Below are 27854 nucleotides of genomic sequence, written 5' to 3' on the forward strand. Positions count from 1 at the left end.
CCTGGGCTTGTTTCCCTCTCTTCTTCCTCTGTGCAGGTGAAAATAAATGCGGAGGAAACACAGTTACTGTGAAGAGATCTGGAGTGACTGGGAGACTTGCCATCGGGGGGCACTCCTTGTGTCATGCTAAGCTTTAGGCCATCTGTCCTCTGCACCGTCCCCTGCGTGTCCACCACACGCTCCACACAAGTTTGGTCACAGGTCTGTGTTGCAGCCTCATCTGCTTGACACCAAGATTTTGACTCAAAAGCCCTTACACCATGACCCTCAGCCTTCCAAACGCCAATTCTGTCCTCTTCTTCGTAAAAGGCACTATTTTCAGATTGCAGAGACACCTCACCTCTGTCTGGCAGCAGGGGACTTCTGGCCTCCAGGCTGCAGTCCCCTCTGCGCTGTGCCTTCCTGACTTGTCTGGGGACAGGTTCCGGCTCCCAGCAGTCATCAAGCTGGCTTGGGGCTGCTTCTCTTGAATTAGCGTGACCTGAGAGACACCCACTTCCAAATCTTACTGCAGTGATAGGCCTCTTAGGACTTAAATCAATTCTATCTAGACCAACAGGAAGGATACTATCTGCTTTGTTAACGTCCAAGTAGAAATCATCGTTGTCTCTTAGTGGTGTGATAGAGTTATTTTCTCTCTCCTTTTTAGAATGTAAACTCTGGTCGACAACAACTGTTACCACCTCCGGGTCATCACTCCCTGCAACATATGCAGTGTCAGTACAAAAGCTACCAGGTGAATGTGCAGTGTCAGTACAGAAGCCACCAGGTGGATGATCCATCTCACTTCCTACTCCTGAGTTACAGCTCTCACTTTCTCCCAGGACACACGCATGTCTTAGTGAGTCACTGTCCATGTTGTTATTTAATTCAGGGAGTAGGTCAATACCATGTAGTGCACTACTTTCTGCGTAATTTTTAGGGAATTCAGTGCAAGCTTCTGCCTGTAAAGCCTCCATCTGCACGTTATCAGCGTTTGCTTCACAAGGTGCATGGCTGAACGCCACAGGCTCAGGGCAAGGCTTGGCTTTCCCACTGCATTCCCCTGTCCTTTCACCTGGACCCAGCGTGTCCCAAGGCGAGAGCTCTTCCTGCCGTGGCTCTGGCTCGCCCGCCCCTGACACGGCACGCGAGGCTGAAGGCACTGAAGAGCAACACTCTCCTCTTGTAGCTACTGTGTCTGCCCAGGTGCCCAGCTCCTCTGCCACGCTTGGGCAGGCAGAGTTGGCAACACAAATGCTGTGAAACTTGCACTCTCCTGAATCCTGACATTGTTGATCATCAATACCAACAGGGTTTCCATCTTTCTTCTCCCTATCGGATAGGTCTAAAGACTTACTCTCATCACCACTGCTGAGGTGAACGCTGACCACCATTTCTTTCTCTACTAAAGAGTTTTTACAAGTAGCTGGGTAACAGTGCAGATGGCCACTCACAAAGGTTTCCTCCTGCAGGCCTCGGTCAGAAGGCACCAGCACACATGAGACAGGCTCCTCATCTTCCCAACAACCTTGTCGGCTGCCGTTACCCACACACAGTAGATCACAGACCCCCTCAGAATTCTGCTCATTAACAACAATATCTGAATTCTTGTCATTCTCATCCAAGTTTTCATACCTTGTTGAGAATGTAAATGACTGCTTGGGTCTATGACCCTGTTTGTGCCCAGACCCTGCGAAAATCCTTGTCCGCGCGCTAACGCCAGCTACACTGCTGGCTCCACTGCCAGTACGGTGAACCTCCTCACCTTTGACGGTATCAAATAATGAAGACAAAGTTTTACTTATCTTGTTTTCTGGTTCCTTTTCCTCCACAGATTTTTGTAACAGGCCAGTTTTTTCACTGTCATTGTCACTACTTAGTTCTCTGCTGAAGCAGCAGCCCATGTTTGAGAGCTCACAAGCCCACGACAGGCGTGCTGGTCCCGAGCCTCCACAGACGCACCTCACAGTAACTTGCTATAATTTCTGAGGAGAAGCCAACACCCAGAGACCAAAAATAACCCCTTGCACAGCGGTCACATGTTCCTGCCACTCAAACCCAAATCCTAATGACAACAGAGCCCGACTGACAGCCAGCATACTCCATGTGCCCAATTCCAAACAGGACCAGGATCCAAAAGCTCAGAACAGCAGCAAGAATGCTGCGCTGTATTTTTTCTTATTCTCATAAACTCAATAAAACATAACTTAAAATATTATCCCAGCCAGAAAGATTTCAGGCTTCTGGTTTTTCTACAGTGTTCCAGTATTTCCCAAATTATATTTCATGGGATGGTGGTAACTAAATAAAATAGTTCATAAATTCCCCCAAAGGAAAACAGTATCAGAATTTTGTTCCGTGAAATATATAGCTACTCACAGTTGTATCTAATTTTCTAGCTTTACGAAATGATGTCTGAAATAAATAGTAATTAAAAAAGAGACGAAAAAATCAAAGGAGAGCAAAAAAATAAATAGCAGTAAAAAATAGTATCTGTAGGTATCAAGAAATTATTACTAATTGTGTCAGGTGTGAAAATGGAATGATGTCAGTTAGAGATGCATGCTGAAGTATCTGGGATAAAGTGACACGTTATCTACAATTTGCTTTAAAATACCCTAGCAAATATAGTAAATATATACACACATATATAAAAGTTAAAACAGTCATGTGCATACAGGGAGGAAAAGATTTAAAGACAGTAGTCCAGGCCGGACGTGGTGGCTCATGCCTGTAATCCCAGCACTTTGGGAGGCCGAGGTGGGTGGATCACCAGAGGTCAGGAGTTTCAAGACCAGCCTGGCCAACATGGTGAAAACCCGTCTCTACTAAAAATACAAAAAATTAGCTGAGCATGGGAGTGTGTGCCTGTAGTTCCAGCTACTCGGAAGGCTGAGGCAGGAGAATCACTTGAACCCAGGTGGCAGAGGTTGCAGTGAGCCAAGATTGCGCCACTGCACTCCAGCCTGGGTGACAAGAGTGAGACTCCATCTCAAACAAAACAAAACAAAACAAAACAAAACAAAACAGAACAAAACAGTAGTCGAATGTGGCGATGGGTAATGTTCAAGTTAATGATGCTGCATTTGGTTCATGGTATTATTCGCTCCACTTCTGCAGATGTCTGAGCACTCCAATTAAGAAAAAGGAAGGAACAAGAAAAAAAAGGGAAAATAGATCTACAAGCTCTGGTACCAGAACTAGAAAGTCTCTTGAAAGTACTTGATGCAGGAACACACAGCCTGTCATCTGGTGAAAAACAGGCGTTGTCCACAACTAAACAAGTTGCTCATGTACTATGTGGTCCAGTCCCTAACTGTGGACTCACATAATGGTTCTTGTCTTACATTGACATCTGTGATGTTTTGCTTTTAGTATAAGTAATTCTTTTTCTTATTATGGTTCTGACATGCTATGTGAAAAACAAAATAACTCTTTTAGTTCCTCTGCAAGAGAGATTTTGTTGTTTCTTTAACCTATGAGTTATGACTGGTGTCCTATTAATGTTTTACTTTTTAAAAATATTAACATTTTTATGATAAAAAGTTTAGGAATTACACTTAAACATAAAGGTAACAGGAACACTTCTGAATATACTAAAATTCAAGTACTGAAATCATCATAATGATTATGATGATAATGGTAGTCAACACTTTATATAGCACTATGTTTCACAAAATATTAATTACATCTATGCATCCATTTTGTCGCACGTCTTAATTTGCACTCTTAACAACCCCCAAGGTAGATACTACTAATTCACTGTACAGATAAGGGAAATGAGGCACCAAGAACTTTAGTAGCAGCTTCGAATGACAAAACAAAACTCAGACCATACACTGACAATACTGTTATGCTACTCAAAGAGAATTAAACATCTACATGGCAAAAACGTTCTGCACTAAAGACACAAACGATTCATACCAGCTGTAGAATGAAAGGACATAGTAAAGCAGACAAGCTCACGAGATCACCTGCCTGGCTTTGAGTCTCAGCTCCATTTTTACATGTGTCATCTCTGGCAAATTATTTAACCTCTTTGTCTCAGTTTTCTCATTTGTAAAATGGAGCCAACACCGACATCTATTTCAAAGAGCTGTTAGGCAGACTTTAAGTAGTTGGAATAGAATCTCAGAGTCCCACTTCAAAGTCCCCCATAATCTGGCCCCAGCCTACCTCTATGATCTCGGCTTCTAAGATACCATTCCCCCGACCTCTTCTATCTCATACTAACCAACGCCAGCACACTGCCTCAATGTTGTTTCTTTCTCCAGTCTCCTCCCCACACTTTTCAAGCCTCGAAGTCCTTTGTGAAACCATTCTGTGCTGCTCTAACAGAATAACTGAGATGGGGCAATTTATAAAGAACAGAGATTATTTCACACAATTCTGGAGGCTGAGAGTCTCAAGTCGAGAGGCTGCTTCTGGAGAAGCCTTTGTGCTGCACCATCACACATGTGAGGAAATGCAGTCACTCCCACCACAATGGCACTCATCCACTCCTCCACTTGTGAGGGCAGAGCCTGGTGTCCTTATCACCCCTTAGAAGGCCCTATCTCCCAATGCTGCTGCACGGTGGACTGATTTTCCAACACATGAACTTTGGGGGACACATGAAAACCACAGCATTCCATTCCAGCTCCCACAATTCACGTCCTTCTTATAATGCAAAAAATAATCATTCCATCCCAATACCTCCAATAGTCTTAACTCATTTCAGCATCAACTTAAAAGTCCAGAGTCTCATCTGAATCAGATAGGGTGAGACTCAAGGCACAATTCACCCCAAGATCAATTCCTCTCCAGTCCTGAGTGTTGAAAGTAACAAGTTATGTGTTTCCAAAATACAATGGTGGGACAGGCACACACACACACAAATTCCCGACCAGGTGCGATGGCTCACGCCTGTAATCCCAGCACTTAGGGAGGCCAAAGCAGGCGGATCACCTGAGATCAAAAGTTCGAGACCAGCCTGACCAACATGGAGAAACCCCGTCTCTACTAATACAAAAAATCAGCCGGGTGTGGTGGTGCATGCCTGTAATCCCAGCTACTTGAGAGGCTGAGGCAGGAGAATCGCTTGAACCCAGCGGGTCAGAGGCTGCAGTGAGCAGATATCACACCATTGCACTCCAGCCTGGGCAACAAGAGCAAAACTCCGTCTCAGAAAAAAGAAAAGAAAAAAAAATCTATTTCCAAAAGGGAGAAATAGGCAAGAAGAAGCAAGAGGTCCCAAGTTCAAGACCCAACAGGGCAGACAATATTAAATATTAAGCCTCTCTGGAGAATCATCTCCTTTGACTCCATGTCCCAACCCTCTGGGCACAGTGGAACAGGGTTGGCTCCCCAGGGCCTCAGGCAGCCCCACCCGATGGCTTTGCTGGGCTCAGTCCACCCAGCAGCTGTCAGGGATTGGAGTCTCCTGCCCACAGCTCTCCCAGGCTGATGCTGCAAGCTGGCAGCTCCACAGTTCAAGGCTCCCAGGCCACTCCCACGACTCTACTAGGCAATGCCCTGGTGGGGCTTCTCTGCAGCAGGTTCAACTCCAAATTTCTCCTTGCCATTGCCCGAGTACAGGCTCTCTGCAGTGGCTCTGCTCCTGTGACAAGTCTCTGCCTGGGCCCCCAGGCTGTCCATGACATCTCTTGAAATCTAGGTGGAGGCTGCCCCACAGCTCTAGCATTCTTCTTGCCTGAAAAATCAGCACCACATGGATGCCACCAAGGTTTATGACTTGTACCTTCTGGAGCCGCAGCTCAAGCCACCACTGGGCCCACTCAAGCCTCAGCCGAGGTGACTAAGGAGCAATGCACCGGATGTGGGGAGCAGAGGTCCGAGGCGGCTCTGGGCAGCAAGCCTGTGGAGGGCCCCCAGTGCTCATCTACCAAAACCCTTCTGCCCTCCTAGAGGGCAAATGTGATGGGCCTGTGATGGGGGAACAGCCTTAAAGATATCTGAAATAGCCTCGCCAACACAGCAAGACCCAATCTCTACAAATAAAAATTAAAAGTTAGCTGGGTGTGGGGGCACGTGTCTGTAGTACCAGCTACTTGGGAGGCTGAGGTAGGAGGATAACTTGAGTCCAAAAGTTCAAGGCTGCAGTGAGCTATTACTGTTCTACTGCACTCCAGCCTGGGTGACAGAGCAAGACCCTGTCTCTAAAAAAACAAACGAAACAAAACAAACAATTCTGAAAAGACTTTCAGATGGCTGAAAGAGCTGGGTGTTTTAAATTACTTACTTCTGGTTTCTCTTTTTAAATGAAATAACGGTGCCAAATACAAAGTATTTCCTCTTGAGTTTGGACTCTGAAGCCAGATTGCCTGGGTTCAAATCCTGGTTCTACCACTTTTTAGTCCAGTAATCTTGGGGATAAATTACTTAAACCTCTTTGTGTCTCAGTTTTCTCATTTGTAAAATGGGGATAACAGTACCTAGGGGTAAGACAGGTGTAGGGCTAACAGGAATTAATGAGTAAACAGAAGTGTTAGGAGAGTGCACAGTAAGAGCCATGAGAGTCTGCAGTGATTACCACCATATGTGATATATTCTTTTACACTGGAGACATTTATGGAGCACCTACCTGTCAGGAAGACACTGGAATACATCAATAAACAAAATTAAACCCCAGATTTGATGGAGCTTGCATTCTAGTCCAGGGAGACAAACACTAAATCTAACAAATACCTAACATTGTTAGAAGGTGTTAACTGCTACACGTAAACGGTCTGAGGCAAGCCAGAAGTGAGGAGACGGATGCGGATAGATGGGGCTCGCTGAGAACGTGAGGCCGAGACTGAGAAAGGTAAGAGCATAAGCCTCAAAGACTTCTGGGAAAGCGGCACACCAGAACCAATTGAGGCAGAGAGCCCTGCGGTAAGGTGATGCTGGAATGGTCAAGGGTCAAGAGCCCACTGGGGCTGGAGCAGCGTGCCAGAGGAGAGCCAGTGGGCAGCAGAGTCAGAGAGGACAGGTGCCAGACTACGAAGGCTAGGGACCTGCCAGGACTCAGGCTAACTGTGATGTTGAGCACAGGAGTGGCAGGTTCTGACTTGGCCTTCTCGAAGGGATCCTCTGGCCACTGTGTTAGAAAGGACGGGTGGGTTGGGGACACCAGTGAGGAGTGACTGCAGCTGTCCAGGTGAGAAGCACTGGCTCCATGAGATGAGAAGTCCAAACAAAGAATGAAGCAGCCTGACCATCTCAGAAACTCTGACACCCCTGCGTGACTCATGTATCTCATCTACACAAGTTCCCTGATTTGAAGATACATGTTTCTCCTACTTTCGCAATTTCTATAATTGTGACATGTCTTCGAATTGCTGCCAAAACTGAAAATTGCTGTTTCAGGATCTGGCAGTGGATTACCTACGTGTGTTTACTTTGCAGAAATACACTGAGTTGTACTTTTACGATCTGTGCACATAGCTGTATGTGTTGTATTTCCACACACATGTAAGGACACCGGGGCCTATGAAGGCAGCCAGTTGCCAGGCAGCGGACTCCGACACATCTGTCGCTTCCTCCCAGTGATGTGACTATTCTCTCAGTACAACTGTTTGCATGGTACTGCCACACAAAGTTGATTTATAAATCTACTATTGAACAAAATGCCTTAATAGCAATTAAACTGAATCCTAAAATGAAAAATAGTTTGCAAAAAAACTGTCATATTCTAAATGATGCAAATACTAAGCAATAAAATTACTAATTTTTTTAAAGAAATTACAAAATGTTCTAAGTTGAGAGATGTTTTTACTGATCCCAGTGCCTTGAAAGACTACTATTACATCTGTCACACTTCCACAACAAGAGAAGTTTTAGCAGCATGTAAATCATTTACACAAGGATACAACTAAGAATAGTAAGCCAAACAGAGAATGAAGAAATCCCTCTATTTTTAAATATGCCTTGGAGCTAAAAAGATCACGGGTATGTGTTATAGAAGGCATTCCTTCTGTCAGTGGCCAAAATGCTACAATCAAAATGTTACAATACTATGTCATTAAAAAGAAATATCCTACATTAAAAAGGATCTACTCCGTCTCAGCACGAATACATTCTAAGAGGAAAAGAGGGCATCTGGTCAGAGTATCCCCCATCCTGGGGCAAGTTCTCCGAAGTACCAGGAGACCAAGAACCGTGCATACACTCTGGGGGTAAATGGATTGTTTTGTCACTAAATCATGCTGAGGTAAAGGCAGCTTTACACTTCCTGACATAGTAACAAACATATTTCTAAGACAGGAAACTGTATCAACATCCTTAAGGAAAGTTCTTAGGTCTTCTGTTTTTATTTTTTTAGAGACAGGGTCTCCCTCTGTCACCCAGGCTGGAGTGCAATGGTGCAATCACAGATCACTGCAGCCTCGACCTGCTGGGCTCAAGCAATCCTCCCCCATCAGCCACCTGAGTAGCTGAGACAGCAGGCACACACCACCATGCCTGTTCTTTTTTGCTTTGTAGATATGGGGTCTTGAACTGGGCTCAAGAAATCCTCCCGCCTTGGCCTCCCAAAGTGCTGGGATTTATAGGTGTGAGCCACTACATCCGGCCAAGTCTTTTCTTTTCTTTTTTTTGAGACAGAGTTTCGCTCTTGTTGCCCAGGCTGGAGTGCAATGGCACTATCTCAGCTCAATGCAACCTCCGCCTCCCGGGTTCAAGCGATTCTCCTGTCTCAGCCTCCTGAGTAGCTGGGATTACAGGCATGCACCACCACACCCAGCTAATTTTTGTATTTTTAGTAGAGACGGGGTTTCATCATATTGGTCAGGCTGGTCTCGAACTCCTGACCTCAGGTGGTCCGCCCGCCTCGGACTCCCAAAGTGTTGGGATTACAGACATGAGCCACCGCACCCAGCCCAAGTCTGTTCTTAAAACAGATTGACAAGATGGCAACAACCTGCCAAAAGGTTTAACCTGCAAGATTAACATACTAAGAGCAGCCACATGTCACTTGCGTACAAATACAGGAGTTGGATATTTTCATAGAAATTCAAGCTTTCTGATTGCTAAGCCTACTCTTATTCAAAATATAGGCCTGCAATAATTAATCTGAATTGCTAATTAATAGTTATTCATTCAGAAGCTGGGTCATCAAAAGGCAAAGGTGGTTTTTTTGAAAACTGATAAAGGAAGGGACTAAAGTTTTTTGGTATTACCATCAGTAAAGGAGTTTAAAAAAAAAAATTCTGGGCCGGGTGCAGTGGCTCATGCCTGTAATCCCAACACCTTGGGAGGCCAAGGCGGGCAGATCACTTGAGGCCAGAGTTCGAGACCAGCTTGGGCAACACGGCAAAACCCCATCTCTATGAAAAATACAAAAATTAGCCAAGCATGGTGGTGCATGCCTGTAATTCCAGCTACTCAGAAGGCTGAGGCACAAGAATAGCTTGAACCCGGGAGGCAGAGGCTGCAGTGAGCAGAGATCGCACTACTGCACTCTAGCCAGCCTGAATAACAGAGTGAGGCTGACTCAAAAAAAAAAAAAAAATCATTCTGATATAGATGTTTTGCTGAATTGTACATAGAGTTTAGTATGAGGATGAGTTAGATTTCCAATTTCAGCTTTCCAGTTTCACACTATGATTAGAAAAGACTTGCTGTGACTTTGCATCTTTCTTCTGAGGAGGTAATTTAACATAAACACTTCTACCTATTATTACCTGTCCCTTAAACATCATCATTCACTCACATTCCTCTCTCAAACCTGCTGTTGATTTATGATAAAACACAACAGGATCATTTCAACAGAAAATGGTTTCCAGGCTGATGTAGTGTCTCCAAGGGAAAAGCAGCTACTTGGCTGGTCGCACACAGGAGTAAGAACTGGAGTCCCTGAGTGGGCTTCAGGAGGGGCAAAAAGCCACTGAGAATGATGTTTGCTATAGATGAAGTTTGTGGCGCTAACAGGGAAGGTAAAGAACCTTTAACCAAACGACACTGTTGCTGAATACCAGTGGTCAGATATTTTTTCTTCCTCAAGAAGGAGAACCCATCGCTGTGGCCCACTGCCAGTGGTCACTCTTCATCATAAACACCCTCAAAACCCTTTCAATCCCCTCTCGCCTTCTATCACCTTACCTTCAAAGCCAAGATCTTAGGAGGAATGTCACTGTCTAAGTTGTGTCTACCACTTCTGTCTCTTGCCCACTGCAATCTGGCTTTTGCTCCTATCAGTCCTGGGAAATACTCTTGCTAAGGTCACAACTGACCCCTCGCTTTGTTACCTTACTACACTTCACTTGAGTCAGCCTCCCTGCCTCTATCTCCACCCCACACTGTCCTCTGGTTTTCCTCCCATCCCTCTGACCACTCCCCATCCTAGATTCCTTCCTGTTTCTGATATATTGAGGGAATAGAGAGTTTCATCACTGTCCCTGCCTGGAACTCAGGTAAACTTAATGCAAAGTACTGTAATCATCACTATTGGCACGATATACTTCAAAATCAGTAGATCCTTATGACCTCAAGGTGAGAACGTTCAAAATGACCTTGCTTGACTAGGGGCAAGATAAAGAGTGCTTCTTCTAGACTCACCTACGTCTCAGTGCCTCCCACCTCCAGGTGTACGCTCATCTTGTACCTAAGGCTCACACACAATGTGATCATGCAATCTTGCATGCTGTGTTAGGGCTCCTCGAAGACGTGTATCTCACGCTCATCTGAACAACCTCTCCATAGAAAATGTCTTAGCCATCATGATCACTTGCACTCAGTTTTGATGAATGGATGGATACTCAAACTTTATGCAGGCAGTACTAGCTGCTTGCCTACCAGACACAACGCATTGAGCTGGCCACAGAAGGGAACAGAATGTGGAGACACAGAGCATGTTTGTGCCTGCCCAAGGATGCTCCCATCCTTAGAAACAGGGCCTAACTATAAGTGGGCCTGGGGGTGGGCTGGGGGTTTAATGGGGTAATGTAAAAGTTCTAAGACTACGTTATGGTGATGATTACACAACTCAGTAAATCTACTAAAAATAATTCAATTGCATACTTTAAATGGGTGAGTTTTACAGAATGTAAATTATACTTTAATAGTTTTTTTTTTAATGAACAGAACACAGTACCAGAAGTTTACAGTTTAGTGGAGAAAACATGTACACAAATTTGAGTAATTCTGACAATCACGTCACTCATTATAATATACTGTTCTCATACTAAATAGGGAAACCTTTTTTTTTTTTTTTCTGAGACAGAGTTTCGCTCTGCTGCCTAGGCTGGAGTGTGGTGGCACGATCTCGGCTCACTACAAGCTCTGCCTCCCAGGTTAACGCCATTCTCCTGCCTCAGCCTCCCGAGTAGCTGGGACTACAGGCGTGTGCCACCACACCTGGCTAATTTTTTGTATTTTTAGTAGGGACGGGGTTTCACCGTGTTAGCCAGGATGGTCTCGATCTCAGGGAAACCATATTCTTACAGTCTAATAGAGATCACTTTTTTGTGTTCTTTGGCTAACCCTGTAAATAGTTACTAGCTCAGTAAGCTTTTTGGAGAGGGCAGGAAGCTGTCTAATAAATACAACTAAATAGTACCAGTGGATAAATGCAAATCTGCTCCTGAATTATTCATGTATTTCTTTGGGTATCTCTATTGCACGTCTCCTCCTACTCAACTCTGACAGAATGGCTAAACTGTAAATAGCCTGGTTCCTCAACCCTGACTGCTAAATGTATTCACTTGCCCATCATAACAACTGGCTGAGCACTGCCACCTAATCACTAAACCAATGCAAACTCCTGGTCAACTATGAAGCATGTAACTCTCCACACCTTTAGGTGCACTATGAACAATGTTAATTAGAAAACATTCATAGCAATGCCTACAATAGGTTTCTAAAGATGTCTGAATATTATGTTGGACTGAAAGTCAACCACGGAGAGAATAGGAACTTGTTGAAGCAAACAAACTCCCTTAAAGATTTATACTCAAGGGATATCTACTTTATGTCTTATATAATTTTCTTCTTAGACTACCAAAGGTCTTATATTTGGATATTTTTAAAAAATCAATGTGCACCGGGCATGGTGGCTCATGCCTGTAATCCCAGCACTTTGGGAGGCCGAGGCAGGCAGATCACCTGAGGTCACAAGTTCAAGACCAGCCTGACCGACATGGTGAAACCATGTCTCTACTGAAAACACAAAATTATCCAGGTGTGATGGCGCATGCCTGTAATCCCAGCTACTCGGGAGGCTGAGGCAGGAGAATCCCTTGAACCCAGGAGGCGGAGGTTGCGGTGACCAAGATCGCACCATTGCACACCAGCCTGGGCAACAAGAGGGAAACTCTGTTTCAAAAAAATAATAATAAAAAAATTAAATTAAAAATCAATGTAAAACAGAATACATAAAAATTTTACATAAATAATATATTTATAAAATATAATAATTTAGAAGGTGTCTTTTGTTTTTTTAAAATTCTTCTTTGTTACAAGCTGGCCAGGCATGGTGGCTCACGCCTGTAATCCTAGCCCTTTGGGAGGCCAAGGCGGGAGGATCACTTTGAGTTCAGAAGCTCGAGACTAGCCTGGGCAACACAGTGAGACCTCGTCTCTATTTGAAAAAAAAAAAATTAGATTAACAATCCAACTCCTCAATTCCTACGTGAACTGCTTATAATGGGGGGGGAATAGATGAGATTTATGGTAATTTTTATTTTTTACATAAAATATTTTTACTTTTTAAATGTTATGCAATTTATAAGATCCTTTGATCAAACTGAATTTCGAGTAGTAGCTCTCTGAAGCACTTTATATATGCATATGCAAATGATGAAAGGTAGGATTTAAAAACCAATGAATTCTACTTCCTTATTCTTTCATTAATCACAGCTAAAATGTGAAACAAATTTTCTGAGTAAAAGCTTACTATTCAATTTGTGTGGTTTAAGGAACACAAGCTACCAAAATGTAAAGCTACTCATCCGCATATAACAGATTATCAATGATACAATAAAAATTTTGTAATATTCGAAAATAAATTAATCTAAATGGTATGCTGCTGTTGGCAGAACTGCACACAAAACAGACACGCACAGAAGCTAGAAAGGACATACAGTATTGACAGTTACCATACCCAGGGGTTGTGGTGATGAATGGATCCCCTACCACAACTTTTTGAGAAATATCTACATTTTCTAATTTTTGTTACAATAAACATTTTTCTTAAGGAAGTATCTCTGAGCCTTGACAGTGATTAAACAATCTGTGATTAATCTCAAAATTGAATTACCTGACTCAAAGGTGGGATGGAACTTGTCTGAGAAGTGGTTTGAGATATAGGACCATTCATCTGTAAAATTGAAAACAAAGACAACATCAGTACAATGTTTAAAAAGAAACAACATATTTTCAAACCACAGTAATTAGGCAAAACTAAACCCACCAAGAAATGCACATTTCACATGACAAATTCATGAATTCATAAGATATTCAGAATGTAGGAGGCTTAAAATTTTTAAATTCTGAATGAACATCATAGATAAAGTTCTTTGTAGATTCAATGGGGAAAACTAAGAAAAGCTACTTTGCTCAAAGCCACTTTGGAACTTTAAATATTACTGCTTGACATAAAATGTTTAAATGAACAAAAGTAGTCAAAAAATATATATTAAAATCCTAACTCTTTAAATACATCCTACTATAGTGACTATAATGTTATTAAACTATTTACAAATCACTACATATCCTTGATTTAAAAAATAAATGGATTTAAGTATCTAGAGCTATAACAATTTTGTTTTTGTTATCATCTACTACTTATAGTTTCCTCTACTAAGCTACCTCTACATTTTTCAGACCGATGGGGCTCAGGACTTTCTCCCCAAAAAATATGGCACATTGACATTTGAGGAAACAGCAGAATCAGGCCATGGAAACTAGAAAGAATTCTCCTTGCCCCTTCTCCCTTGAAGCAGGCCATAAAACACAGCTGACATTCCCCTGAAGACCCTTCCAGAGTGGCCCTGCTCTGTACCAAGAGCAGTAACACACAGGGATGTCAAGAAAAACCTGAACACACCAGCCTTGCTAAGCTTCTCCAGTTTATTAGCTCTAAGTCACATCCCTTTTGTCTAATCATGCTTCTCCACAACTGTCAACATCTGCATTAGACTTCGCAAAAAAAAAAATACAGTTTTCCCTATTTCTTTGGTTCTTCCTTTGTGGAGGCTCCCATGTCACATACAACTTATTACTAAATAAATGTGTATGCTTTTCTCTTGTTCATCTGTCTTTTGTTGCAGGGGTCTCAGCCATGATCCTCAGATGGGTAAGAAATCTTTTCTCCCCTACGAGACTCTAATATCTGTATGCAGATCCTAAGATGTGCCAGTGTTCCTGTTTAGAACTCCTTACTAACTCCAATATAGAGTCCTTTATCAAAAAAAGCAATGGACTCCCCACCACCCCATTCGACAGCACCCACCAGATGAGCGCTGTCCTTGCCCTCCTGGACTCTCTGCGTCTGCGGTTCAGCCACAACCTTAGCGTCCTGATCAGAAGTCATGGGCTCCACTGGGAGAAGTGTAATGCTAACCTCAGGATGCTGTAAAATGGCAAAGACATTAAACAGGTCATTTGAAGGGCACAGTATGATTATTTAAATAAAATTAAAATCCTCAAGTTTTCCAGGACACACGTTTATCCCTCTGAATTCAAAAAAGTTTAAAGAAGTCTTCCCATATGCATACCTTACTCACCAAGAAGTGATACTTAATTTTTTAAATAAGTAAGTTTCTTCTTCACACCATTTTGGTGAAGATGGCCACACTCTAAAACTTGGAAACTCATGTGCTGACACAAATAAACCCATTTGTGCCTGGAAACTCAAGTCTTTTAAAAAACAGAAAATTGAAGGCTTAATATCCAAGATATATAAGGAACTCACACCACTCGATAGCAAAATAAATAAATAAATAAATAAATAACCTGGTTAAAAAATGATCAAAGGCACGAACAGGCATTTTTCCCAAGACAACAGAAAAATGGCAATAGAAATACGAAAAGGTGCTCAGCATCACTAATTATTGGGGAAATGCAGAACAAAACCACAATGATATCTCACCTCACAACTGTCAGAATGACTATTATCAGTCAGACAAGAGATAACAGGACGTGGAAGAAACAGAACCTTTGCACACTGTTGGTGGGAATGTAAATTGGTGCGGCCATTATGAAAACAGTATGGAAGTTGCTCAAAAATTTGAAAATAGAACTACCATATTATCCTTTCTGAGTATTTATCCAAAGGCAATGAAATCACCACCTCATAAGAATATCTGCACTCCCATGTGGATTGCAGCATTATTCACAATAGTCAAGACATAGAAACCACATAGTTGTCCATCAATGGACAAACGGATATAGAAATTGGGATGTGTGTATCCGTCTGTCTATGCTATGGAATTATGTATTATTCAGCCTTTAAAAAGAAGGAAACCCCGTCGTATGCTATAACATGGGTGAACCTGAAGGATATTATGCCAAGTGAAACACACCAGCACAAAAACACACATACTGCATGATCTCACTCATATGTGAAAGTTACTATCTTAAAAAGTCAAATACATAGAAACAGAGAATAAAATGGTGACTACCGCCGGGCACAGTGGCTCAAGCCTATAATCCCAGCAGTGTGGGAGGCCAAAGCAGGCAGATCACCTGAGGTCAGGAGTTCGAGACCTGTCTGACCAACATGGAGAAATCCAGTCTCTACTAAAAATACAAAATTAGCTGGGTGTGGTGGTGCATGCCTGTAATCCCAGCTACTATAGGCTGAGGCACAAGAATCGCTTGAACCCGGGAGGCAGGGGTTGCAGCGAGCTGAGATAGTGCCATTGCACTCCAGACTGGGCAACAAGAGTGAAACTCCGCCTCACTCACACACACACACACAAAATGGTGACTACCAGGGGACTAGCAGGTAGGGAGGAAATGAAGAGATTAATGTCAAAGGGTACCAAGTTACAGATATTTTGGATGAGTAAATCTAGAGATCTGATGTACAACATGAGGCCTATAGTTGTAATATTGTATTGTACACTCGAAACTTGCTGAGAGTGTATTTTAGGTGCTCTTACTAACAAAAAAGAAGGGTAAAACTATATGAAATGATGGCTATATTAATGGGCTGGACTCCAGTAACCATTTCACTATGTATATCAAAACATCATGCTATATACCTTATGTATACACAATTAAAAAAAAAAAAAGGTCAGATGTGGTGGCTCATACCTATAAATCCCAGCACTTTGGGAGGCCGAGGCGGATGGATCACCTGAGGTAAGGCGTTCGAGACCAGCCTGGCCAACATGGTGAAACCTCATCTCTCTAAAAAATTTAAAAACTAGCCAAGAACGGTGGCGGGCACCTGTAGTCCCAGCTACTTGGGAGGCTGAGGCAGGAGAATCACTTAAACCTGGGAGGCAGAGGTTGCAGTGAGCCGAGATCATGCCACTGCACTACAGCCTGGGCAACAGAGTGAGACTCCATCAAAACAATAAAAAATACAAAATAACAGAAAACTGGCAGGGCGCAGTGGCTCACACCTATAATTCCAGCACTCTGGGAGGCCGAGGAGGGCAGATCACTTGAGGCCAGGAGTTCGAGACCAGCCTGGCCAACACTGTGAAACCCAATCTACTAAAAATACAAAAATTAGCCAGGCATGGTGGCACATGCCTGTATAATCCCAGCTACTCAGGAGGCTGAGACACTAGAATCACGTGAACCAGGAGGTGGAGGTTGCAGTTAGCTGAGATCTCGCCACTGCACTCCCGCCTCGGCGACAGAGCAAAACTCTGTCTTAAAAACAAATAACAGGCCAGGTGCAGTGGCTCACGCCTGTAATCCCAGCACTTTGGGAGGCCAAGGCAGGTGGATCACCTGAGGCCAGGAGTTCGAGACCAGCCTGGCCAACATGGCGAAACCCCATCTCTACTGAAAATACAAAAATGAGCTGGGCCTGGTGGCACATGCCTGGAGTCCCAGCTACTCAGGAGGCTGAGACACTAGAATTGTTTGAACCTGAGAGAGACAGAGGTTGCAGTGAGCTGAGATCACACCACGGCACTCCAGCCTGGGTGACAGAGCAAGACTGTCTCAAAAACAAACAAACAAACAAACAAAACACACACACACACACACACACAAACAAAAACCCAGAAAATTACAAAGTTAATAGGACTCCAGAAAAAAAAACAGTTGTTGATGAATGCTAAATTCAGATATATTTAAGTGTCCTCACTTAACATCATCAACAGGTTCTTGGAAACTGACTTCAAGCGAAAGGACGTGAAGCAAAATCAATTGTACCACAGGCACAAACAAGTGTTAAGCTCCTACAGCATATTTCCAGTCACAAAAATATCACCAAACTTCTAATTAAAGACCCAAAACTCCTTCTAATATTTAAAATGGCAATAAATATGAGCCACACACATTTTTAAAAGATTAACAAGAAAAACAATTACGTACCTAATTTTGGGTGAGTCAGAAAGTGACAGTGGTCATAGTGGTGGTATAACCACCACTGGATTTAACCAATCAAGGAATAAATGTTTGCAAAGTGAAAACTGTAAGAATATTACGGCAGGGCGCAGTGGCTCACGCCTAAAATCCCGCACTTTGGGAGGCTAAGGCAAGCAGAATGCTTGAGCCCAAGAGTTGGAGACCAGCATGGACAACATGGCGACACTCATCTCTACACAAAATACAAAAATTAGCCGGGTGTGGTGGCACGCGCCTGTAGTCCCAGCTCCTTCGGAAGCTGGGATAGGAGGACCACCTGAGCCCAGGAGGTGGAGGTTTCAGTAAGCCGAGATCGCACCACTGCACTCCATCCTAGGTAACAGAATAAGATCCTGTCTCAAAAAATAAAAACAAAAATAAAAAAAGAATATTCCTACCACCAAGTAGTTAAAAAACAAACTAATGATAACAAATAGGGCAGGCTCACTGAGCACTATTTGTTGTGCATTTATATTATTATAGTAGACTTTATGAATTTTTGTTTCACAACAATTTATATTGATTCATTCATTTCTCAACCTGCTTATTCCAGTTCAGGGTAACAGGTGGCCACAGCCTATCCCAGCAGCTCAAGGAGCAAGGTGGGAACCATCCCCGAGAGAACACCATCCCATCACAGGGCCACTCACACACACACCCACACTCACTCACTCAGACTGGGACCAGGAAGACATGCAAATCCACCGAACATGCACACCTTTGGGATGTGGGAAGAAACTGGAATACCCGTAAGAAAACACGCAGACATGCAGAGAATGTGCCAACTCCACACAGACAGTGGTCCTGGCCAGGAACTGACTTCTTTCTCATCATGTTGAAATGACATTGAAAGAAATGATGTTTTTCAAAGTGGTTCTTCATGAAGCATTTACTCAATCCAATGTCTAGACACTAAACTTCACATGTAACATCTCACTCAATTTTCCCAAACAACGTAAGAAGTAACTGGCTCACCAACACTTTGGGATGCTGAGGCGGGCGGATCACCTGAGGTCAGGAGTTCAAGACCAGCCCGGCCAAAGTGGTGAAACCCCATCTCTACTAAAAATTAGCCAGGTGTGGTGGCGGGTGCCTGTAATCCCAGCTACTCAGGAGGCTGAGGTAGGAGAATCACTTGAACCCATGAGGCAGAGGTTGCAGTGAGCTGAGATCACCCCTAAACATACTCTAGCCTAAGCGACAGAGTGAAACTCTCTCAAAAGGATCAGAAGGGATAACTGTAACAATCCCGTATCCTGAGGATTCCTAGACATCCAGGTCTGACTTCAAGGCATTTCTTTTTACTGCAAGCTACACTGCTTCCCAAACAAGATAAATATTGTTATTTAACCCAGGTATCTTTTTGGGTACATCTGAAAACATACATCAGACTGTCAGAAAAAATACCTTTAAAAGTGTAACTATTTTTGTCTTACTAGGTAGCCATACAGGTTTTTCACGGTATAGTGGAGCTCCCTATTCGCAATAATCTGCTGGTGATAAATTCTCAAAAACCTTGTTAATGAAATAATCTGATGATCAAAGGCAATCTCATCCAATTGTGTAAACTGTATCATCAATCACAAAAACATCTAAATGCTATCAAACAGAGCTGGAAATAAATGTAAGCTAGCAGAGAAAAAATGCTTGAAATAAATACGGGATGTATGACAAATGTTACACTTTAACAGATATATTTCATTTTAATGTATATGTATCTTCTTTTTATGTCTGTGTAGTACCAACGTCTTCTTATTAAACAAAGAAAAGAGTGAATCAATTTAAAGAAATATATTAAGTACTAGTATAAATGCTATCGGGACTCAAAAAGATCTTGAAAACAGAATGTGAGTAACTAAATTTTAGAAGACACAGATTTCGGGAACATCTGGACTGAGACTCTAGGTCCTTGGTTCTCAGGCCTCGGATGCAATGAAGAATCCCTGGAGCAAATTGTGATTTTGCAATTTTGTAGTTTGGACTTTTTTATTATTATTATTATTTTTTTAACTATGTAGATGATTCTGAAAAACCTGAGCAAATACTTCCAGGTGATGTTGAAGTAACACACAAGGGGAGTAGCTCCCACTCCCTGAGGGGGTTTTCTACGAGAGAACAGATGGATTCCATTGTAAAAGAAACCTACATGTCATTAAACATCAATTCCCACACAACCATGAAATCCAGAAACTAAAGACATATTAATAGCTTAGCAATCAAATGGGCAAGTCATAGAAGGCGCTGTGGATGCTTTTGCCAACATTAACTTCCAGATTTTTAAGATTCTTATGATAGCCAAAGGGAAAAATAAAAATCAACTAAAATAACACTTTATTTAATACCTGTATTTTTTTAGACAATTGGAATTTATATACCTCCTGATGGAAATACCAACAATACCATATATGAAGTGGTCTTGCAAAAAAAAAAAAAGATAACAAAAACCAACATGTGATCATGACCCTAAATCTTATTACGAACTAACCGCAAATACAAGAGCCAGGGGACCACCAAGGGATTCCACACAGTGGGAAGTTTCGGAACTGGCTTCTTCAATACAAAAGGAGACGTAAGACACACCCTGGTCAGTCAGACTATGGCTTTACTTGGATAAAGGAAACAAACCAACTACTAAAAAAGAAAAACAATAATCAGAGAAACAACAGTAAAAGGACAACTGATAATACTAAAAAATGATTCTAGTTTTTCAGATGTGATAATGATGTGGTTATGTTTAATAAAAAGGAAACCCTATCTTTTAGAGATGTATATTGAAATATTTACAGGGAAAATAATACAATGTGTGAAATCTTCCTCAAAGTACTATGTGGGGCAGAGACCCTGAGGTTCATCGTTATTCTTCCACCTGAGAGAAGGAAGCTCACTATACTATTCTGTCTACCTTTGTACATTTGAAATTTTCTATAATAAAAGGTTAAAAAAGTAACCATGCCACAGTCTCAGCACAACACAGTGATCCCGATTTGAACACTCTGCATCCTATTAAAAAAAGTAACCTTTACACCAATGTATCTCTTAATTACTAATGTGACAGTTTTTCAAAAAAGGCTTATAAAGTTTTCCAACAGAAGGGATTACTGATAGTCACCTCATTTAAACAGTTAATAATGTATCATTTTAATGCTTAATTTACCTAATGTGTGAATCTAAAATGAGATTTAAAGAATGATACAAGTATTGACAGCTGTTTCAATAAATAACAAATATTTTGTTACTGGTTCAAGAGACCTAAAATATTTTGAGACTTAAAATATATCAACTATTGCCTCCCGGCATGGCCTAAAAGCAGATCTCTAGATTGTAAAGGGAAATATTCAATGGGAGAAAAGAATCCTCCAGCCAAAGCAAAGTACTTCCACACAGCTGACCAAGGAGTTGAAGGCAGGCTCCGCACTCGCCAGTGCCTTACACCACTCGCAGGCCTTACTGAATTGGACAGGAGGATTTTATTTAATGTCTCTTTATGTAAAAAGCAGAGAGGATAAGTCCAAGTGTTCTCCCTTCCTATCTGTGGCCTCTATGCTAGTAACACATTTTTAACCTCATCTGTCAAAGCTACAGTCTAAAAAAGAAGTTTTATCAACCTTGTTCAACACTTGGGAGACCATAACTCTCTTAAGTTTCTAAAAATTTCTTTTCATGTACACCAGAAATGTTTATTGCATGATTAAACAGTTATTATGGTCTTTCTAGACACACAAGACAATCTTAAAAATACAACACCATCTCAAATAAACAACTATATGTCAGGTTGGTGACATAATGATTTAGAGAAAAATTATCGTTAATTTTTTTTTTTTTTGAGATAGAGTATCGCTCTGTTGAGCAGGCTGGAGTGCAGTGGTGCGATCTCAGCTCACTGCAAGCTCCACCTCCCAGGTTCATGCCGTTCTCCTGCCTCAGCCTCCCGAGTAGCTGGGACTACAGGCGCCGGCCACCACGCCCAGCTAATTTTTTGTATTGTTAGTAGAGACGGGGTTTCACCGTGTTAGCCAGGATGGTCTCGATCTCCTGACCTTGTGATCCGCCCACCTTGGCCTCCCAAAGTGCTGGGATTACAGGCGTGAGCCACCGCACCTGGCAAAATTATTGTTAATTTAAAGGACAGCTATTTACGCAGAAAACCCTACAAATTCACCGAGAAAATATTTTATTTTATTATTATTTTTTTTAATACAGAGTCTTGCTCTGTCGCCCAGGCTGGAGTGCAATGGCACAATCTCAGCTCACTGCAACCTCTGCCTCCCGGGCTCAGGCAATTCTCATGCCTCAGCCTCCTGAATAGCTGGGATTACAGGTGTGCAACACCATACCCTTTTTTTTCTTTTTTTTTTCCCAGTAGAGACGGGATTTTGTCACGTTGGTCAGGCTGGTCTTGAAGTCCTGACCTCATGTGATCCACCCACCTCAGCCTCCCAAAGTGCTGGGATTACAGGAGTGAGCCACTGTGCCTGGCCACACCAAGAAATCTTAAAATGTACTCAGTAGGCTTGTTCTTTGAGGTAAATGTTGGTATTATTATTTTGAAGCTATTTTATTTTACATATTGTATATATACATGCCTACACATATTCACACTGAACAGGATAAAGTTGATAAGAATTTCCTTAATGTTAGGTACACAGATTTTCAACATAAAAGGAGATATGAATACAAAATTAAAGAAGCTAAGTAAACTCCACGTGGTCATTTTTTAAAATTGGAAGTGTAACTTTTTAAACTACAGTACAGGCTTCCTTTGCAATACACCACTATTACCACTGATATCCTTTTCCTATTCTGAGCTCTGATCTTGGACCTCATGCTGTACTTAGCTGTCCTTCCGTTGAGTCTCCTTTAAACTGCAGCAGTTCCTCAGTCTTGCCTTATTCATCTACGCTTTTCCAGAGTACTAGTTAATTACTTTGTAGAATGTTCCTCAATTTGAGATGAGCCTGGGACATCTTACCATGAAGCAGGAAGCCATGAAGACAACTGGTCCCATCAGGAAGACACAGAGGCCACAGCAAACTAAGGGAGGGATTCCCAATAGCCATGCACGGAGCCACATCAGGATCAGGAAGAATGAACGGAAAACAAGTCGGCAGCAATCATGAGAGCTACCACCATCACCACAGTGCTCGCCTTGGGACTACAGGACACCCACTTATTATTCCCAAGATCACTAAAGGACAACAGTTATTTCAAGCTGCTGTTCCTCGATGAACTGCATTTCTGAATAACCAAAAAGCTGATCAGGGCAAGAACCACAGTCAATGGGGAGTAAATGACAGGATCGGAAAAATCAAAATATCCCAATATCTAATACAATAATAAAGTCAATAATCATTGATGTCTGCTGAAATTATCAAGTGAAGAACGTGATGGGAGGTTTCCAAATGGTTAAGTGAGACACTGACTGAAGCTATTTTTCAGTATTATCATTAAAACTGGGCCTCTAGGCATTATATTTTTGACATGCTCAAAGACTACCATCCACAAAGTAGTCGTGCCAAAAAAAGAGCCTGTATTTAATCATACCTCTAGATCTTACTCCCAATTTAAAGGGAATTCTAGGGAAATACATGTTAAATCACACCAGCACAAAGCCATCATCTAAATCCAAAATGTAGGCAAGAGAGACAACCTCATTTCTATAGCAAATAAAAGATATTTAAAAGGAGAGCTATTTTTATTGCCACAGAATTAAAAAGCCTTAACCAAAATAATCCAATGTGATATAAGAACTGTGTTTGGATCCTGAGTCAAATAAATTAGGTTTAAAATGACATAGAAAAACTTTTAAGGTTGCCTAGGTAATAAAGACATAGAAAACTTTTTGACATAGAAAAACTTTTAAGGTTGCCTAGGTAATAAAGACATGATAAAATTACTATTAATTTTATTGAGTTCCAACCATAGTATTGTTATATTTATTTTAAAAGATCTTCTTTATAACAGCTAGAAACTAAAAGACTCATGAATAAAGATATATGTCTGGAATTTGCTTTAGAATATGCCAATTTTTTTTGGTAAGTTTAAGGGAAGAGAAGAAACAAAAATATATGTATGGCGGCAAGCTGATGGTAGCTAAAGCTAGATGACTGGTGAACTGAGGATCACTATAGTATCCTCTCTACTTCTATGTGTTTAAAACTGTCCACAATAAGCCAGGCACGGTGGCTCACATCTGTAATCCCATCACTTTGGGAGGCCAAGGCGGGCGGACTGCCTGAGCTCAGGAGTTTGCGACCAGCCTCGGGCAACACAGTGAAACCCTGTTTCTACTAAAATACAAAAAATTAGCTGCGCATGGCGGTGTGCGCCTGTAGTCCCAGCTACTTGAGAGGCTAAGGCAGGAGAACTGCTTGAATCCGGGAGGCAGAGGTTGCAGTGAGCCAAGATCGCGCCACTCCACTCCAGGCTGGGCAACAGAGTGAGACTCAGTCTCAAAAAATAAAATAAAAAAACGTAAAATAAAATAAAATAAAAAATAAATAAAATTGTCCACAATAATAAGTAAAAGAAAACCTAACTTGGATGTATTATCAGTACACACTTAAGACTTCATATGCTTATTTCTATTTAAAATTTGTATTAATGAAATAATACTAGATGTGTAAACAAACTTATTAACAATGTTCACAGCAGCTTAGAAAAAAAAAAAAAACCCATGGAAATAAAAACGCAGAAAGTAGGCTCATGCCTGTAATCCCAACACTTTGGGAGACAAGGTAGGGAGATCACATGAAGTCAGTTCAAGTCCAACCTGCCTAACCAGGCTGGTGAAACCATGTGTCTACTAAAATAAATACAAAAATTCCCAGCTACTCGGGAGGCTGAAGCATGAGAATCACTTGAATCCAGGAGGTGGAGATTGCAGTGAGCTGAAAGCGCACTACTATACTCCAGCCTGGGCAACAGAGCAAGATTCCATCTCAAAAAAAAAAAAAAAAAAAAAAAAGTAGAAACGAATGCAGTATGTTACAATTACTTAAAATACTCACAAAAACTGCATAAAGATTTAAAAAAAAGACAAAACTGTAGATACTAAAGTTGCAATATATTTATAAAAATTCAAATTTTGTAAGTACGTAAAAACAAGAAACTAGAAGAAAATATGCCAAAAGACTAACAATGTGTGATTAACTTATTGACTTCATCTCCCAGAGTCTCAGTTTTTTAAATAACATATTATTTTTATTACACGTCTTCATAAAACATCCAGCTTGCTGATTCCATCAGTTGCTGAGTCCAAGGTCCCCTGCCATCTTTCCCACAGAAAGGGCACTGCTGCCCATGCAGGAGAAGCTGCCCATGCAGGAGAAGCATCTAAGTCACTTTGCAGTTGTTTTTCAATACAGATTAATCAAGTGCAATTCAGTGAGCAAATTTTCTTGTGAAACTACACTGCTCAGTCCTGTTCACTAAGATAATGGTTCTCAATGTGTGGTGTAGGCATAGTCCAGAGTCCCAGAAACACTTCCAGTGGGGCCACAAAGTCAAACCATTCTCAAAATAATGCAAAGATGTTCTTTGCTTTTTTCGCTCTTATTCTCTCCTCACAAAACCACAGTGGAGTTTTGGTATAGCATCAAAGAATATTCAATATTCATTTATATGAAATGACTACCAAAATAATAAAATAAATTACCTGAGGCCAGATTTCCTTCACACACTTCAACCAAAATAATACAGTACTAAGAGATGAAATGCAAAAGCAGATAAGAATCCAGCCAAGATTCTATTAAGTCAGACATTAAAGAGATTTACAAAACATGAAAAAACAATGCCACTCTTCCCACTGAATTATTTTTTGTTTTGGAAAATACTACTACCTTTCATAAACAATGTTATTTATATTACCTAATGGGTTTGTTATTATTAAAAATATATATTTCTAATATTAATTGATTCTTGATACTTAACATAGTAAATACAGATAGAGATAAACCACAGATGGAGACAAACCATATAATAAACTCAAGCTTTTAGGCATCTTCAGTCATGTTTAACAGCATAAAGAGGTCCTTAGACCAAAAGCTTGAGAACCACTCCACTAATAAAACCCAGTTCTCAAGGACAGATGCCCATGTTCAGGGATGGAAAGACATCCATGTTTATGAATAGGAAGACATCCCATGTTTACAGATGGGAAGACATGGTATTTTTACAATGCCAACAAACCCCAAATTAAGCTACAGATTCAATATAATCCCTATCAAAATTCACTTTTGTGGTAGAATTTTTTTTTTTTTTTTTTTTTGCAGAAATTGCTGAGCTGATCCTAAAATTCCTATGGAAATGCAAGGGACCCAGAATAGCCAAAGCAATCTTGAGAAAGAATAAAATTGAAAGACACACACACTTCCTAATTTCAAATCTTACTATAAAGCTACAGTAATCAAGCCAGCATGGTACTGGCATAGACCAGACAAACAGATCAATACAACAGAAACGAGAGTCCAGAAAGAAACCCTTACATTTATAGACAACTGATTTTCCACAAAGGTGTCAAGACCAGTTGAGGGGAAAAGAACAATCTTGTCAACAAATGGTGCTGGGACAACTAAATGTCAACATGAAAATAATGAAGCTGGGCTCCTACCTCAACATACACAAAAATTAAGGCAAAATGAACCAAAGAACTAAATGTAAAAGCTAAAACTATATGACTTCGAAGAAAACAGCAGTAAATCTTCATAAACTTGTATTAGGCAATGGTTTATTAATTATGACACTAAAAGTATAAACAGGAAGAAAAAAATACACTGGATTTCATCAAAACGAAAAACTTTTGCCCCTCAAAGCACACTATCAAGAAAGTGAAAAGATAACCCAAAGAATGGGAAAAAACATTTGCAAATCATATATCCAATACGGAACATATATCTAGAATATATAAACAATTCCTAAAACTTATAATGAGACAAATAACCCAACTTAAAAATTGGCAAATGAGAGCCCAGCGTGGTGGCTCACATCTGTAATCCCAGCACTTTCTGAGGCCGAAGCAGGCAGATTATTTGAGGTCAGGAGTTCGAGACCAGCCTGGCCAACATGGTGAGACCCTGTCTCTACTTAAAATGCAAAAATTAGGCAGGCATGGTAGTGGGCGCCTATAATCTCAGTTACTTGGGAGGCTGAGGCAAGAGAATCACTTGAACTTGGGAGGCGGAGGTTGCAGTGAGCCAAGATCATGCCACTGCACTCCAGCCTGGGAGACAAAGCGAGGCTCCATCTCAAAAAAAAAAAAAATTGGCAAATGATCCGAACGAACATTTTCCCAAAGAAGATATACAAATGGCCACCAAGCACATGAAAAGATCGTCCACATCATTTGTCATGAGGGAAATACAAATCAAAACACAAAATACCACTTTGAAATGAAATTAAATAAAATGAAGTAAATACAGAAAATTAAAACAAAAATACTACTTTGCATCCACTTGGATGACTATTATCAGAAAGATAGGTAATATCAAGTGTGGCAAGTACATACAGAAACTACAATCTTCACACACCGCTGGTACAAATGTAAAACAGAGCAGCCATTATAGGAAGCAGTCTGGCAGTTTCTCAATATGTTAAACACCGAGTTACCATATGATCTAGTCATTCTACTCCTAGGGATATATCCCAGATAACTGAAAACATGTATCTGCCTGAAAACCTGTATGTGAATTTTCAAAGCAACATTATTCGTAATAGCCAAGAAGTAGAAACAACCCAAATAATAAACTACTAGGTTAAGACCCTCCCTTTTGTACGTGTGTCTGGCATAACTCATTGGATTTTCAAATAATAGCAAAAATCATAATTTCAGAACTTGACAATTTCTAAGAAAATCAAAATAAAGAGGCATTTCCTAAACAGCAGGTAATTCTTTTCTGGTACGAAAGGGTAATGTGAAAACACAAATTATCTGTCTCTGAATCAGAAACCTGGAAAGAAAAAGAATGAGTTTGGTAAGGATTATTCTAAGTGCTTTCTCCATGTTACCAAATAAACTTAATTCTGTTAATTAGGTTCCATGCCTATTTAGCACAGCAGGAAATTAAGATCAGGGATAATTTAAGGTCACAAAGCTACTGAGTTCAGTGAGGCTATATTAATGCACATATAATTTTGCTATTCAACTATATGTGCCTGGAGATCATTTAACAGGCAATTCACTCTATCAATCCCTGCATGTGGGTGAATGTCACATCGTAACATGACCTCAGAGAAGTGCACCTACAGTTTCCTTAGCTCGTCTTCATTCCTTCTTCCCTTTTACAGTAATATTCACTGCACCAATGTACAGATCATGATTTTAGCATGTAAAGATAAGCATCTTTTTTCTTACAATATGGTAC

The 27854-nt window shown here is 41.1% G+C and overlaps 1 protein-coding gene across 6 annotated transcripts in view; it reads right to left on the reverse strand.

The window, feature by feature from the left end:
• Positions 1-27854, reverse strand: part of LARP4B (La ribonucleoprotein 4B) — a 122267-nt gene that overhangs the window by 61888 nt on the left and 32525 nt on the right. For 5 of the 6 annotated variants that reach the window (XM_034929857.4, XM_063607225.1, XM_034929854.4 and 2 more), the window contains exons 2-3: positions 14414-14533; positions 13220-13279 (exon numbers count right to left, since the gene is read on the reverse strand). In XM_034929857.4, coding sequence (XP_034785748.1) covers positions 13220-13279; positions 14414-14494 — 141 coding nt within the window. In that variant the 5' untranslated portion in view covers positions 14495-14533. Of the gene's footprint in view, positions 1-13219; positions 13280-14413; positions 14534-27854 lie in introns of those variants that run through there. The other variant, XM_008953086.3, reaches the window with a different exon arrangement.

This window comes from Pan paniscus, chromosome 8, assembly GCF_029289425.2.
Source record: "Pan paniscus chromosome 8, NHGRI_mPanPan1-v2.0_pri, whole genome shotgun sequence".
In the NCBI taxonomy this organism is placed as follows: Eukaryota; Metazoa; Chordata; class Mammalia; order Primates; family Hominidae; genus Pan; species Pan paniscus.